General features: G+C 42.0%; 1 protein-coding gene across 1 annotated transcript; it reads right to left on the bottom strand.

Moving 5' to 3' along the window:
• Nucleotides 1-308: 308 nt before the first annotated feature.
• Nucleotides 309-1948, bottom strand: PCBP1 (poly(rC) binding protein 1). The gene has a single exon (XM_054586804.1). The coding sequence runs from the start codon at nucleotides 1725-1727 to the stop codon at nucleotides 657-659; it is 1071 nt and encodes a 356-aa protein (XP_054442779.1). The 5' UTR covers nucleotides 1728-1948; the 3' UTR covers nucleotides 309-656.
• Nucleotides 1949-15271: the final 13323 nt, after the last annotated feature.

Here is a 15271-nt window from a genome sequence, read left to right as displayed (position 1 = left end):
TTTTTCTATCTGAGAAAACACGTTTTCTACCAGAGAAATGGGCAGAGGCCTATCTCTGGAACTTGGGTGGAGGGACGTTACTCTCCGGAGAGATCCTCTGTCTCTGCAAATATCCCAAAGGAGGCCCAACCTGCTGTGTTCCTTTGTTGGGACACAGGGGAAATGGAATCTTACCAATAAGGTGAAAAGGGGTTGAGGGAGTACCAAGGATGGGCCCACCCTTCTCCCTGCAAATGACTAATGCTAAAAGGGAAGGGGGAAAAAAAGGCACCAACAAAGTAGTTCCCATCTTTTTCAAATATGAAGCATTTTTTAACCAATCCATTTTTTAATTTTTAAATTCTTGACATTACAGAACTAAACTGAAATTTATTAACATTCCACTCTTACATTTCTTATCGACAAACAGAAATAAAATTCATGAGCCAAAAAACCCAGAACAAAACTAAAAACAGGGAAAAGCTTATAAAACTAAATATGGATCTCAGCATTAACAGCTGAACAGAGAATGTGATTTTTAAATTCTTAGCGGATGATAAAGTTGTGTAGAAACTGAACACTTACAAATTATTTAAAACCTGGAATCACTGACCAGAAATTACACATTTGGATCATGGGAAAACAGCAGAAAGGGTTATGAGTGGACCTACACTGTTCTAGCTGCACCCCATGCCCTTCTCAGAGGAAAGCCTGGCATTGATTAAATATTGGGCCAGACTAATACTGGCAGCAGAACCAGTGATAGTAACCTGCCTACCAGAGGAGCCTTCCACTGGATTGGCAATTTTGATCTGGGCCCCAGACATCTGGCGAATCTCATTAATATTGGCGCCTTGGCGCCCGATTATGCAGCCAATTAAGTTATTTGGAATGGTGAGTTCATGGGTGGTTTGAGTAGATGCATCCAAACTTGCCCAATAGCCTTTCACCTCTGGAGAGCTGGAGTCAATTCCGGCGAATCCGGTCCCGCCGTGCATCATGGCAAAGTGAGACTGTTGTCTTGCCACCTGGTTCAGCTTGGCCAGATCCAGCGGAGAAATGGTGTGTTGTCCTTGAATCGAGTAGGCATCTAGAGGTGGTCCCTCCAGGTCATGGGTGGCATGGGGGTAGCCCGCAGCGTCGCTGCACCGATCTTGGCCGCCCGCGCAGATGACTGGAGAGCTGGCTGGCATGGGCTGGTACGGAATGGTCATGACTCTTCCTTGCGGAGACTGGGAGAGCGTCTCCAGCATGACCAGGCAGATCTGCTTGACACACTCGGTGACAGACTGCGGCACGCCAGCAATGGTGATGGCTCGCTCGGTGGAGTTGGGCAGCATATCCCCCGCCACCTGGACCTGGGCCCCCGTACTCTCGCGGATCTCTTTGATCTTACACCCGCCTTTCCCAATAAGGGAGCCGCACTGGGTGGCCGGCACGACCAGCCTCAGGGTGACCGGGGGCCTGCTGGCGGCCGTGCTGTTGGTCATGGAGCTGTTGATATCTTCTTCCAGCTTGTCGATGATCATAGCGAAGGCCTTAAAGATGGCATTGGTGGGGCCGGTCAGAGTGATGATTCTCTCCGGACAATTCCCCTCCGAGATGTTGATCCGCGCGCCACTCTCCTCGCGGATCCTCTTAACCGACTCCCCTTTCTTCCCAATAATGCTTCCTACTTCCTTTCCGTGCATAAGCAGCCGAATGGTGAGAGTCACATTTAGTCCACTTTCAGTCACACCGGCATCCATGGCGAGCGGCGGGCGGCGTTCGGGGGAGTTGGGCTCGTTACGTGGTCAAGTCTTTGGCGGCTGGCGGGGGGAGGGGAGGTGTAGGCCCAAAACTGCCGGCGCGAGGCGAGCGAGGGCCGCGGGAGCGAGCAGGCGCGAGCAGGAGGCCGCGGCGTCGTCGCAGGGGCGGGCGGCGGCGGTGGAGGGGGCGAGCGGGGCCGAGCGGGGCCGGGAGCGGCGGGCGGGCGGGTGGGCGAGGGCGCGGCGGTGGCGACTCCGGCGGCAGCCTCGGCGGTCTGGGCGGGGCGGGAAGCCCGCTTTCAACCCCGCGTACCCTCTGACCCCGGAAGTGCTTGCCGCGCAGGACCCCTTGAAAAAAAATGAGGACCCGTGTTCTTTTAGGTCACAAGATTATGCCGATCTCCACAGGGTAGTTCTACAAAAATCCTTTTAATAACCTGGCATTGAATATAAAGCTCGGACGGGCAGAAGCTGTGACTCCGGCAAAGTTTTAAAACGAACATGTACTTTATTAACCCTAGTGGCACTGGCAGATGTTTGGCAATGTTAGCGTTGTTAGTGGGAGTGATACTTTATTTTACTGCCCTGCAAAAGGGGCTTGGACGCGAAGGAATACGGGCAGACCCGGCGGTAACTGCAGGCGGCAGCTGGGACGCCGCGGATTTAAAACGTGCGCGAGAGGAGGCCAGAGCGCCTGCGCGAGGGCGTGGGGGAACGGGAGGGGCAGCCGCGGTCTTCCGGGGGGGAAGGGAGGCGAGGCGAGGCGAGGCTGAGGGGCGGGTGTGCGGGCGGGCACGTGGGGCTCCCTTCTCTCCGGCGTCTGGGCACTGGGCGCTAGCCGCCACTCGGGTCCAGGCCCGGGGGTGGCGGCCGCAGAGGAGAAAGAGTGACCTCCCCCTCACTCTGCCGCCGGAGTCTCGGCCATGCTCGTGGTTTCTGGGAAGTGCTAGAAACGTGGCCCTAAAGAGAATGGCGGCCATTTACATAATGCTTTGTTTGCATTTTACAAGTTTGTTTCGGTTAAACCTGCAGAAACCCCACCTCCTGCCCTAGTGTCGCTTTAGTCGCGGTAGCCTCTTAAGACATTTAAGACAATGGTGTGCCTCTTGTGGGCCGCGTTCACTCAGGCGTTACCGACCAGTGTTTTGAGGAGTTCCTGTGGCTTTCCCCGCACAGTTTATGCTCCAGCTGCGGCTTTGCAGCCCTTCCCACCCTTTATGCAGCCGCCGTGCCCCGCGCTTTCTTGGGGTGGCCCCCGACGGAGCCGCCATCTTGGAAAGCTTTTCCTGTCCGTTGGCGCTACTGAACATTTTTCTTGCTAAAGGAGAAAGGTCGCTCTGGCTGCTGGTGTACTAGTTGTGATTTCTGTCCCTTCCCCTCAGTTAAGTCAGACAGAAAAGCTCGTGCGCACGACGTGTTTGAGACTCCTTCAGGGAAAGCTGCTAACGTGGCGGTCCCTCCGCCCCCCTTCTTCCCCACGGGGGTAGCCGCCATGTTTCCTTAACACAAAATGGCGACACGTGGCCCGGTTTCGCCGCCAACGAGAGATTGGGGTGGGCAAGAAAGCTCTAGAATGTATCCTCGTCCTTCTCCTGTCACCCCCCGTGCCTGTGGACGGGGACCTTACCTGCGCAGCGAGTCTTCTCACCACTCCGATAACAATTACCATAGCATGGTCCAGAATCTGGGGGAAGAGGGGAAGCGAATTTTAACTCCTTTCTCACATTAATTTGAACCGCGAACATAAACTGTAAAGTACAGGCATGATACCGAGTATCTCGCTCATTTTAAATTTGATGCGTAGCGGGGGCCAGTACCAATGGGTAATTTGGGCCCTCAAAAACATTTAGGAATTCCTGCCTTAAGGAATGAGATGGGAAATTACTGCTTTCCTAGACTTCTAGCACAGGCTGGAAAGTTCAAGAAATGATCTTACAAATACTTAAAAAAAGAAAATTTCCACGGAGAGTCTAGGATGCCTATGATTTGTTTCACGGGCAAGTTATACAGTGAACCTAAGTTTCCCACAACTGGTGTTCACTTTTAGTCTAATAAAAGGGACAGACGTTTATTGTGCATTGACCAGTCCCAGATCCTATGCTAGACATTTTACTGCATATTATCTAATTTTTATAATAATCCTTTGAGGTAGGTGGTGTTATCTTTCTCTCTCTTTTTTTAACAGACGAGTTCACTTAGGCCCAGGGAGATGAAGTGATTAATTTCAAGGTCACGCAGTGTCAAGAATGGAATCCAGACCTTCTTATTTCCTTATTGGTGAGCACTTATCCAAGTTTTTCTGTAAATTAGGATATTAGAATTTAAATGCTATTTGAACGTTTAGGTGAGCTTGTTATTTAAAGGAATTCCTCAGGTAAACTTTTGATGGGTAGTTACCCCCTATTTGTACATGTTTGGGGATTCCCAGAATTTCCTGGTGTGAGCTATACCTGTAATGGTCTCAAATGTTATTTTCTTATTAGGTGTCCAAGTGAGGATAGGGAGGGGGAGGTGATTCAGCCCTGCTTAACTGTTCTAGTATCTGTCAGTCCTGCCTCATCTGTGGTACGATTTGAGTCCACCCGGCTCTCAATTTCCCTATATGACTCACTTGTTTCCTTTAGCTACCAATAGGCATGACTTCGCCTTCCCCACCCCAACCAGGTAAAAATAAATAATTTTACACTGGCGCCAAGCCTCCATTTCTCTGCAAATATTGACAGAGCATGACAGCGTTAGATAAATCATAGTCTGTGGACTCTTCAGTTCAGTGTAACAAATAACTTGTGGGCTAAGCAACAAATATGTGCCTAAACAGGGTTCTGCTTGTGTGCGTGTTAGAGATGTAGAAAAAGACTTTGTTTCCTCTAACTTACGTTAATATCACGTATCAGACTTTCCAAAATGCTTTCACGTTACCCTGTATAATCCTGCAAACAACTTTAATAGGTAGGTACCTAACAGCAATAATGATGATAAAACTAAGTGCTTACCATGCGCCAGACACTGTTCAAATATTTATTTTTGTGTGTTATTTCAGTGGGTCTCACATTTTTAGAAGCAAACCACTGTAAGAAACACATTTTATATAATAGCAGACATATATGCACCATGTATATAACAAAATTTAGCAAAACGGTTCTTATCCTTACTGCATGCAGTGTACTCCAGTAATTTTTATTCTCACCTTTACATTAAAAAGGGCACATCAAGACCCTGGCTGGGTAGCTCAGTGGGTTAGAGGGTCATCCGAACATGCCAAGATTGTGGGTTTGATCGCTGGTCAGAGCACATACAAGAATCAACCAAGGATTGCATAAATAAGTGGAACAACAAATCCATGTTTCTCTTTTTCTCTCAAAATCAATAAATAAAAAGAAAATTTAAAAAGGGGCACATCAAAGGCAAAGTGATGAAAAACCCATTATTAGATTGTGATCAACATGGTTAATGTACACATTTAATTCTCATAAAACCTTCTGAGATGGGGTGGTGTTATATCCATTTCACAAAGTTACAAGAAGTAGAGGATTTTGTCCAAGGTCACATAGCTAGTAAGTGGCAAAGCAAGGATTTGAATTTAGGCAGTCTGGGTCCAGAGCCTATATATCTAACCTGAAAAGCAGATGTGTTTTCTGCAGAGGGCCTTATCTTGTAGGGAGACAGTTGATTAGGGAATTAAAAATATTAGTAAATACTAAAAACTTAGGAGACTAAATAACATATAATCAAGATCTATTCTAGCTCAGGCCTGTTAGCTCAGTTGATTAGAGCGTCATCTGATACACCAAGGTTGCCGTTTCGATCCCCCATCAGGGCACATACAAGGATCAACCAATGAATGTATAAATAAGTGGAACAGCAAATTAATGTCTCTCTCTCTCTCAATGCCCCCCCCCCAAGTCAATTAAAAAAAAATTAAGAAAGAATCCTGACTGAACCTATTTATTATCCCTAAAGAAAATTTTATCCATTGGGTCCTTCTTCACAAGATTGCCTATTTTAAGCCTTTTCTGCCTGAAATATTCCCTTAATTTCTTATCTGAATACCACCAGGACTCTACCCACCTGCTCATTGAAGCCTTACCTTTCCTAGCTCTCAACTTTCTGATTCCTCCAGAGTCCTACATTTTCCCCCTACGGTAGCCCACATTTGGCTGTTGATTAAATTGTAATGTGTTGTTGTGTTGATAATATGTTGTACAGGCCACAGGTACCTTGGGTGACCCTGAGATCTGGCAAAAAGTACACCGGACTCAGGAATTCCTGACTCTGGCCCCTCACTCCAGCCCTACCAATGATTAGCTCTGAGACTTCTATAACCTTGTTCATTTATCTGGGCTGCAGTTTTCCCATCTGTTAAAAAAAAAAAAAAAAAAAAAGATTAAATGATTTCTAAGGCCCCTTTTAATTCTAGTCCAGTGAGTAATGATATTTAATGATCTCAGTTATTTATCCCTGGAGCAGAGGGTTATGAAAATAATTATTTTATTTACTAATGGCAAATTCTCCACTTTTTTCTCAGACCTGCACTGTCTTGTGGATAGGTGAGTGAATTCTGCACCACCCATTTTATAGATGAAGCCAGTGAGATAATGGAGCAAGTGACTATAGTCACCGCCCTATCCTGGAGTCTCACATATGACTCTTCCCCTCCCACCTGAGTGACGGCAGGTTGGTTAAGGTGAGTCAGGCTTAGACTTTGGAAATGGAACCACAGGATTTATACTCCATTCAGAGAAAGGATTTTTGCTTCCTCCTACCTCACACTGGCTTGTTACAAAAAAACCTTTCAAAGTGATTTCACATTATTTATTTAATCATCACAGACAATGTTGCCAGGAAGGTATTCTGCTTATTTTATGAAAGAGCTATCTTTGGCTCAGAATAGTGAAGTGACTTGCTCAAGTTTACGTTTACGCATCCTATTGGAATCTGAGCTGAGGCTCTTCTAGTTGTAGAATGTGCTTTTCTGGGCTTCTGATGCTTGTGACACTGACTTTGACACATGGAATAGCTTTATCTGAAACTCAAAAAGCTTTCCATCCAGTCTTTATTGTTCTGTTCAAGAACATTCATTCACCTATGTTAGGTTTCAACTGTTGTGGTTTAAGAGAATCTCTTCCTTCTTGTTCTGTAATGTTTGCATTTATGGGTTTGGGAAGTGGTGGGCATGATTCCCAGGGGGCGGGGATCACTTTTTTTCCCCTAAATTACCTGGCCCAGCAAGTATACCACAGCTTTTTAAATTTGCCCTACCAACATGGCAGCATGTTTTTCCAAAAACATGATTTCTTCCCCCCGCATATTAGCTTCCCATTTCTCTTTTATTTAAAATTTTACTAAATTAGGAGTGCTCTTCTCATATTACTTTCAGAGTGGAGCCTAAAAACGTGTCTTTCCTACTTTGCGTGGATAGTAACAATTTGACTTTAATTGCTGGTGACCCTGCATTGCTGTTATGGGGTCACTACTTGTTTCCTCAGAAATAGAAGAAATATGTTGGAAATATGCTGCATTTCCTCGTCACTTCTGTAAGAACTTGGCCTAAGTTCTCCCTGTTGGGCAAAGCAATGCCATGGATTCCCCAGGGTCACTCTGAAATAAGGGATGGAGAAGGGAGTGCAGAGAAAAGTTAAAGTGAAAATGAGAACATTCAGAATGCAAGTGCAAAGTATTGAAAGTGAGGAAGGAAAAAAAAGGTAAGAAAAAGGAAAATAATAGTGTGGAATACCAGGCTGCTGTATTGCACCAGGAAGAGTCTGGTAACTCCTCCTTGAGCTTATTTTGAGCAGAACATCTGTTTTTCTAAACCTCTATTTCCAGTATCAAGAAGGGGAAATATTTTTGTTTTTGCTATCAGCTGGGGATGTGATTAGATGCCAGTAATTTTAATATCAATACCAATTCAATTGATTTATTAAGGAAAATGTGCTACAAAAATCAATACAAGGTATTCCAAGTCAAATTTCATCTTATGCATTCATTCATTACTTACAAATTGCTCGCTATAGCTCAGATACTAAGGCTATTCAAATGACTGTGAACTTTTCCTTGCCATCAAGATGTTTATGGTCTGGAGAGGGAGACAGACACTTAAATAGATTTACAGTACACTGTGTTAAAGTACAGTATTAGGATATGAGTAAGCAAAGGTGCTATGGACTCAGAGGAGGAACCATGGTTCAGTCTTGGAGTAGATTCAGAGGACCGAGGCTGCGTAGAGAAGTCGACATTCAGGCTGAATCCCAAGTTGGCAGATTGCAAGGAGGAGGGCAGGGAAGGGTATTTTAATTAGAGGGAGCACAGTTCATTCAGAGTTACAGTCGTTTCAGGGGGGTATGAACAATGTTTGTATGGTCCAGTTTTTGGTGATGATTATTCCACTGTTTCATACATGTAAATTATTGAGACTTGACTTTTCTTGCTAGAGCACAAAGTTAAAGTCCTAATTTTATAACAGTAATTCTCTTTTAAGATGAGGACACCAGAAATTGTACTTCCTGTCCTAGAGAGTGTAAGGACAAAAATGTAAATAAAGCACAGCTTTTGAATTAGCAAATGATCTTTAACCTTTTGTGCAGTAAAAGAAAGTAGTGTATGCACAGTATACCTCTTTCTCATTCCACTTTTGGATTTGATTGTGTTCTGTTTTGTTTTTGAAGGGGGGTGTGTGGGAACTTAGGATCTTTGGCTAGGCTGTTTGAGTTAGGGAGGAGGGAAAAGAATTAAAGAGTAATTGCTACTTTATGGCAGAACAAAAGAAATACATTTAAATAGCTCATTTCTCTGATCCCACCTCCTGAGCACAAACAAGATGTGGTTGGGGATGTTGTTTCAGAGAGACAATTGAACCAGACAAAGCATTTGCTCCACATTATTCACTGTGTAAAATCTGTTGTGTCTAGATTAAGAGCATTGATTTTTGTTTTCTGCGTTTTTCAGAGACACAGATATAGCTGCATTAAACAGACACCTTATGTGTATTCATTGGCCGATACTGGGAATTTACTTGGATTAAAAGATAAAAAGTGATATGTGTGGAGTAGGGAAGAATGTGCTTAGAAAATAGCATGTAGATTCAGTGGTCATTTCTCAGTTGTCTTCTTTCTTGACCTTTGAGTAGCATTTGACACTCCTTCCATGCACATTAGTTTCACTTGGTTTCCAGGATGCCACTCCCGTGGTTCTCCTCCTACCTCACTGGTCCGTCCTTCTCAAACCGCCCCCCCCCAACCTTTTTTGGCGGGGGGGGGGGGGCTGATTCTACTTCTCTCCTCAGCCTCCAATGGTGGAGTACTCAGATCAGTCCTGGGATCTTTTCCAAACACTCACTTCCTAGGTACACTGTTTCAAGACTTCAAATATCGCTTATGCCCTGACAATTCTCAAGTGTATATTACTGGTATGAATGTCTTCCCCTGAACTCAAAACTTATATCCAACTGTTGACTGGATACCTCCTCTTGGGTATCTAATAGCTTCTTGAACTTAACGTATTAAAAAAATTAGCTCTGGAACTTCTCCTCTCAAACCTGTGTCTCTTGCCATTCCTCCCATCTCAGTTTCCATTGTATTGAATATTGAGGACTGTCCTTTGACTCACTTCTTTCTCTTACTTTCATCCAATATACCAGCAGGCCCAGTCAACTGTACCTTAAAATAATACATCCAGGATTTGAACACTTCTCACTACTTCCTATGCTACTAGTAGAATAGTTTCTAAATGGTCTTCCTCCTTTTCTCTTGGTCCCCTTGGATTAAAAACTAAAGTCCTTACAGTGGTCTACAAGGCCACATAGCATCTTTAGCACTACCCTCTCCCAGCTGCTCTGATCTCATCTCCTACTACTTTTCCCCTTGTGCTATAGCCACATTGGTCTTCTTGTAGTTGCTTCAATATGCCAGATACCTTCGGGACCTTTGTAGTTGTTTTTCCTGCTTGGAACACTTCTTCCAGATATTAGGATGTCCTCCTTCCTTACCTCCTTCAGGTTTCTACTCAACTGTCACCTAATCCGCGAGGCATTCTTTGACCATCCTATTTAAAAGTAAAAGCCATCTTTTGCTCTCTGTCTTGCGTGCCTCCTTCCCTGCTTTATTCTTCTTTACAGAACTTATTGCTATTTGACATACTATTTATTCAGAAATTTATAGAATGCTTCCTACTACGTGTCAGGCACTGTTCTAGGGACTTTCTCTACAATAGCTTGTTTATTACTTGTCATCTACAGCTAGAATATAAATAGTGTGATGGCTAGGACTTTGTTTTGCTCATTGCTATGTGTCTCCTAGAAAATAATGCCTAGCACATAGAAGTTGAATGAATATATTCAAATTTTAAACAAAAACGTATTGAATATATAGAGGGTTGTGTACCACATAATGAGGGAAATATCTGTATGTATAAGACACTGTTCCTTCCCTCAAGTTTCTTAGTCTAAAAAATTATTATTTTGACCTAAACAGTGCTGCGATCTCTAGCAGGATAAAGCAGTGCATCACTGTGGAATAATGGAGGTAAGGACTGGTGTGCCAGAGTATGGACGTCTTCAGGGACAAAGTCCTGCTTTGTCAGACTTCTCAATAATTTTCTAAAATTGAAAGAGAAAAATCTGCTGAATTTTCATTGGAAATATTTGATCTGTATTTAGCTTTCATAAAATTTACAGCAGAACCCTGGCTGGTGTGGCTCAGTGGATTGAGTGCTGGCCTGCAAACTGAAAGGTCACCAGTTTGATTCCCAGCCAGGGCACATGCCTGAGTTGTAGGCCAGGTCCGTGGTTGGGGGCATGTGAGAGGCAGCTGATACATATTTCTCTCACAAATCAATGTTTTTCTTCTTTTCTTTCTACCTCCCTCTCCTTCTAACTAAAAAATAAAACCTCTTTAAAAAAATAATAAAACTTACAGCAGAAGAAGTATATTTATATACACAAGTTAATCTAAAAATTTTCCAAAGATAAAATTAGGTATAAATTTTAAAATTTAAATTGATTGAAATAAAATAAAAATGCAAAAAAAAATTACACTGTTTCTTGGAGGGTAGGATTGATGATAGCTCACTGCATTCCTGGTTTTTGGGTGACAGTTCCTGTTTGGTCTTGCCTCGTTAACAGCAAGAGTTTCTTAAAAATCCCATTACCAGTCATTTTTAGGTACATCTTAGGAACCTTCTATCATGTGACCTCCTCTCAGGATAAGTGGAAGAGTTTACTATCTTTATCTCTTCCATAGCTGATAATTCTTTTCTGGAATCCCTGGCTATCCACTTACTAGCTGTTTGGTCTTGAGCCTCAGTTTCTGGACTTACCAAAAAGATAGTGATAAATGACACCAACCTTCTTTTATTTTTATTTATTTATTTATTTATTTTAGAGAAAGGGAAAGGAGGGAGAAAGAGAGAGAGAAACAGATGTGAGAGAGATCAAAACATTGATCAGTTGCCTCTTGTACATACATGCCTTGACAGGGGACTGAACTTGCAACCCAGGCATATGCCCTGGGAATAGAACTGGCAACCTTTTGGTTCGCAGATCGGCACTCAGACCACTGAGCCACACCAGCCAGGGTGAAAAATTAATTTTAATAAGCATATTTCTTTTCTAGTGAGAGTAATGAAGCTTTTATTTTTAAAAACAAAGGCTAATATATTGCTTTCTATAGAATAGCAAGTTTATAGAAAATATTTCCTTGTCTCTCCACTCAAATACTTATCCCTGTATTGCATGAGGGAAATGAAATGCTAGAACCCCACCCCAGGTTGCTCAGTGAGCTGGTATCCAGGTAGGAAAACAACCAGTTCCTTTTAGATGAAATTCGAATTCAGGAGTTAGTAGTATTTGAGAGAGGCTCAAAGGGATCTGTGATGATGATAGCAACAATAATAGTAATGGCTAACCTTGATGGACCAGGCTCTGTGCTAAGCATGTTTTGTGGATTATCTTATTTTAACAATATATCAACCATATGGAGCTGGTACTATGAGAAGTAGAACAGTGTTATGAGTAAGGAAAATATACTCTGAGTTCAGACCTGCACGGATATCTCAGCTTTGTGAGTAGCCATGTGGCCTTGAATGAGAAAATTGCCTCATTTTCATCATCTGTATCTGTAAAATGAGGGTAATAGTAGTACCTGCTTTATAAAGTTGCCATAATGATTAAATGATATAAGCCATGTAAAATGCTTAGCATAGTGCTTGGTACATAGAAAGTGCTCACCAAATGTCAGCTGTTATCATAATTAAAATAGTTATTATTTAACAGATGGAGAAACAAAGAAATAGAGGTAAGGTTATTTGACTAAGTGACACAGCAAATAAATGATGGAATTTACCCCCAGACAGCCAGACTCCAGGACTCTTGTTCTTTACAGTTACATTACACCAACTTCATGGGTTGAGGAGAAGAGACTGGATAAGAACTGCATTTTGTTCAACTTTAGATAGCATAAATGTAAAGGTCAGGCTTGGGTTTGGACCTGCCTAGTCTTCATTTGTGATCTTAAGCATCTTATCAACATAGCATATGCTTGGTTATTCTTTGAGTTGACCTTCCCTAGATCTAAAGAAATGATGAGTGATGGGTTAATGATGGTCTCCTCCATAACTAACCCATTCGGTGTTCCTTGGCTGGAGCCAAGGAATGTCGCTGAATATACATCTGTGTCCTTCCCAATGCTATTTGGATTAGAAGTAAAAACTTGTCTGGTCTCTTTTGTTAATATGATTGTTTCTCTTTTTAATACAACTAACTAGTAATGATGAGAAGCAGAGTAATGTATGCTTTGAACACTTTCTATGTGCCATGCATTTTACATGGATTATCTCATCCAATCCTTAAAATAATGCTATAAAATAGTTGCTCTTATCCCTATTTTATAGAAGCAATGAGAGGTTAGGAAACCTGCTTAAAGTCACAGAGCAAGTGGGAGAGCTGCCATCTGAATGAGCAATATGGTTCCAGATTCCATGCTCTTAACCTCTTCTCTCTACTGCTGCTATTCCTCTCTTACCTGTGTAAAGTACGTAGTATGGGCCTGGTGGCTTAATAGGGCCAATTCTATTTTTCCCATTGGAAAAATGGGAAGATTTTGACTCTCGGGCCTGTGATCTTGTCCTGAACCTGTCACCAACTTCCCTGGTACAGGACTTCACTTTCCTCAGTATATTGTCCTCATTCCTTAAATAAATGTGTTGCTCTTGCTGGTCTCTGAGATCCCTTCTAACTCTGATGTTCTTTGATTGATCATATGAAATGAGGAGATTAACACAAGCTCAGCTTCTTGATTTTTCTTCCAGCTCCTTGATTTTGAAGCAGTGGTATTTGTGAGTTTTAGGGAGTCTGCTTTGTGCAGGGAAGATGCCAGATTTCAGGGCAGAGAGTGAGCCGCCTTCCTAAAGAAGGTAGGTTTGGTCTCTTTTTTGAGGTTGGTTGCCAAGGGAACCTAGCCCCTGGCCAGCAACAGTCAAGAATGCTTTGGTTGAGGATTGGGTACAGATAACTAAAACAAGTAGCACATTTAGGTTTTACTTTCCACACTGCCCTATACCCCCTAACTCACTTTCCTTTGCAAGTTGCTAGTTTTACACACTTTTTATATGATAGAAACGGTTTCAAGTACATTATAAAGTATTGTATAATATAAATATTATTTAATATTATATTAAATATATAATTAAATGAGATAAGTACTTGTTCTAGATTTACAGATGATGAAAGTGAAGCAAATAGTTAAATACTTTGTCTACATTTACTCAACTAGAAAATGGTATCAAATCCACCAAGTTATAATGCCTGGTTGGAGTTAAACAAAAAAAAAGCAGAGGGAGGGCTCTTTAGTTATTTATTAGTGGGTTTTGTTTGATTGATTGTTTTTGTTTTATTTAGAATGATAGACCCTTGGAGTTGGAAAGGGCTTTTACAGTAATAGTGTCAAGCTGCTTATCTTCAGACTGTCATCCAGTTACAGGAATGCTTTTTGTCACCCCCCGATAGGTGATCATCCAAGTTCCTTTTGAATACTTCCACTGCTGGGGAGCTCATCACTTCTTGAGGAATCCTATTATATTGTTGAACAGCTCTCACTGGCAGGAAATTATTTCTTATTTTGAATTGTAATCTAATGAGATGAATTATCAGTTTTAAACCTGTCCCCTGGAACTATGCAGGAGAAATATACCGTATTTTGCTGTGTATAATGCACACTTCTTTGCCCAAATTTTTGAGGGAAAAATAAGGACGCATATTATACATGGGTAGTACTAATTCCATATCTATGTAAATACTGTTAATTCTTTTGTTTATAATTATGTGTTAAAAGTATAACTCTAGAAAGCAATGGTGATATGTGTATGCAAAATAATACTGTGGAATATGATAATTGGTATTGTTTCTAAATATAAACGAATAAATAATTGAATTAAAAAATTAAAATGAAAGATTTTTTCCCTGAAAGTTTGGGCGAAAAATGTGGGTATGTGTTATACATGGCAAAATATGGATAATACATCTTCCACATGTCAGTTTTGTCAATGTTAGAAGGCAGTCTTTCTATTTATAAGGCATATTTGCAGTTTTCTTGTAGCATCTGAACTTTATTCAATTCAGTTGGTCTCCACAAAAGCAATCTCTATCTCATACTACTTTGCAAGTACAGCCTTGCAACAAATAAATACTTGACTTCTTTCGAGTAGTAAGGCATGAAGTGTGTGTCCTTTCCACATTTTTGGAGAGTGAATGGATGAGCTGAACCTATACAATTGTATATGAGTCTGGAGGTAGTCTCCTACTCTTGTAATCTCTAGGACATTAGGTTGCTGCCCTGTACACAGTCAGAGCTCTCAAAATGGCTGGAAGTTTATCCGGGCACTTGAAGAAACTGCATTTCCTTCATTAGACCACTAGGTGATGAACGACTCACAAACCCAGACTGCCAGGGCGGCTGTGTACAGGACGGTTTTTGCTTATATTCAGAAAGGCCATCAAAAATCGTCTGGTACAACTTCATTGAAAGGTTTTCTGGGGGGAAAAAGGGAAACACATCTGTGTATATTTTGTCTTTCTGTACTTTTTTCCTTCTTTTTAAAAACATTGATTTTAGATAGAGGAAGGGGAAGAGAGAGAAAGATCAGTTTGTTATTCCACTTACCTATGCATTCATTGGTGGTTTTTCATACATGTCCTAACTGGAGATTGAACATGAACTTTGGCATATTGGGATGACACTCTGACCAACTGAGTTACCTGGCCCGGGCTGTCCTTCCCAGCTTAGTTCCAGTCTTAAATATTAATTTGAGTAGGACACTTCTTTGAATGATTTTCTTAGAAAAGGGGCATGGATGATACTTTCAAGGTCCTTATATGTCCAATTATTTTTTTCTTTAAACTTCATATATATAAGTGCTATCTTGTCTGGATTTAGGGTTCTTGAATAGCAGTACTAGTCTCTACAAAGTCGACATGGCAGCATTCTACTATCTTCAGTTTCTAGTGATACAGATGAAAAGTCATTTGTCAACAGGATACTTTTTTCTTTGAAGCA

This window comes from Pteronotus mesoamericanus, unplaced genomic scaffold, assembly GCF_021234165.1.
Source record: "Pteronotus mesoamericanus isolate MK-2021 breed Mesoamerican mustached bat unplaced genomic scaffold, CSHL_Meso_final contig_98, whole genome shotgun sequence".
In the NCBI taxonomy this organism is placed as follows: domain Eukaryota; kingdom Metazoa; phylum Chordata; class Mammalia; order Chiroptera; family Mormoopidae; genus Pteronotus; species Pteronotus mesoamericanus.
Note: the sequence above shows the minus strand (reverse complement) of the source record. Positions and strands in the feature narration are given on the sequence as shown.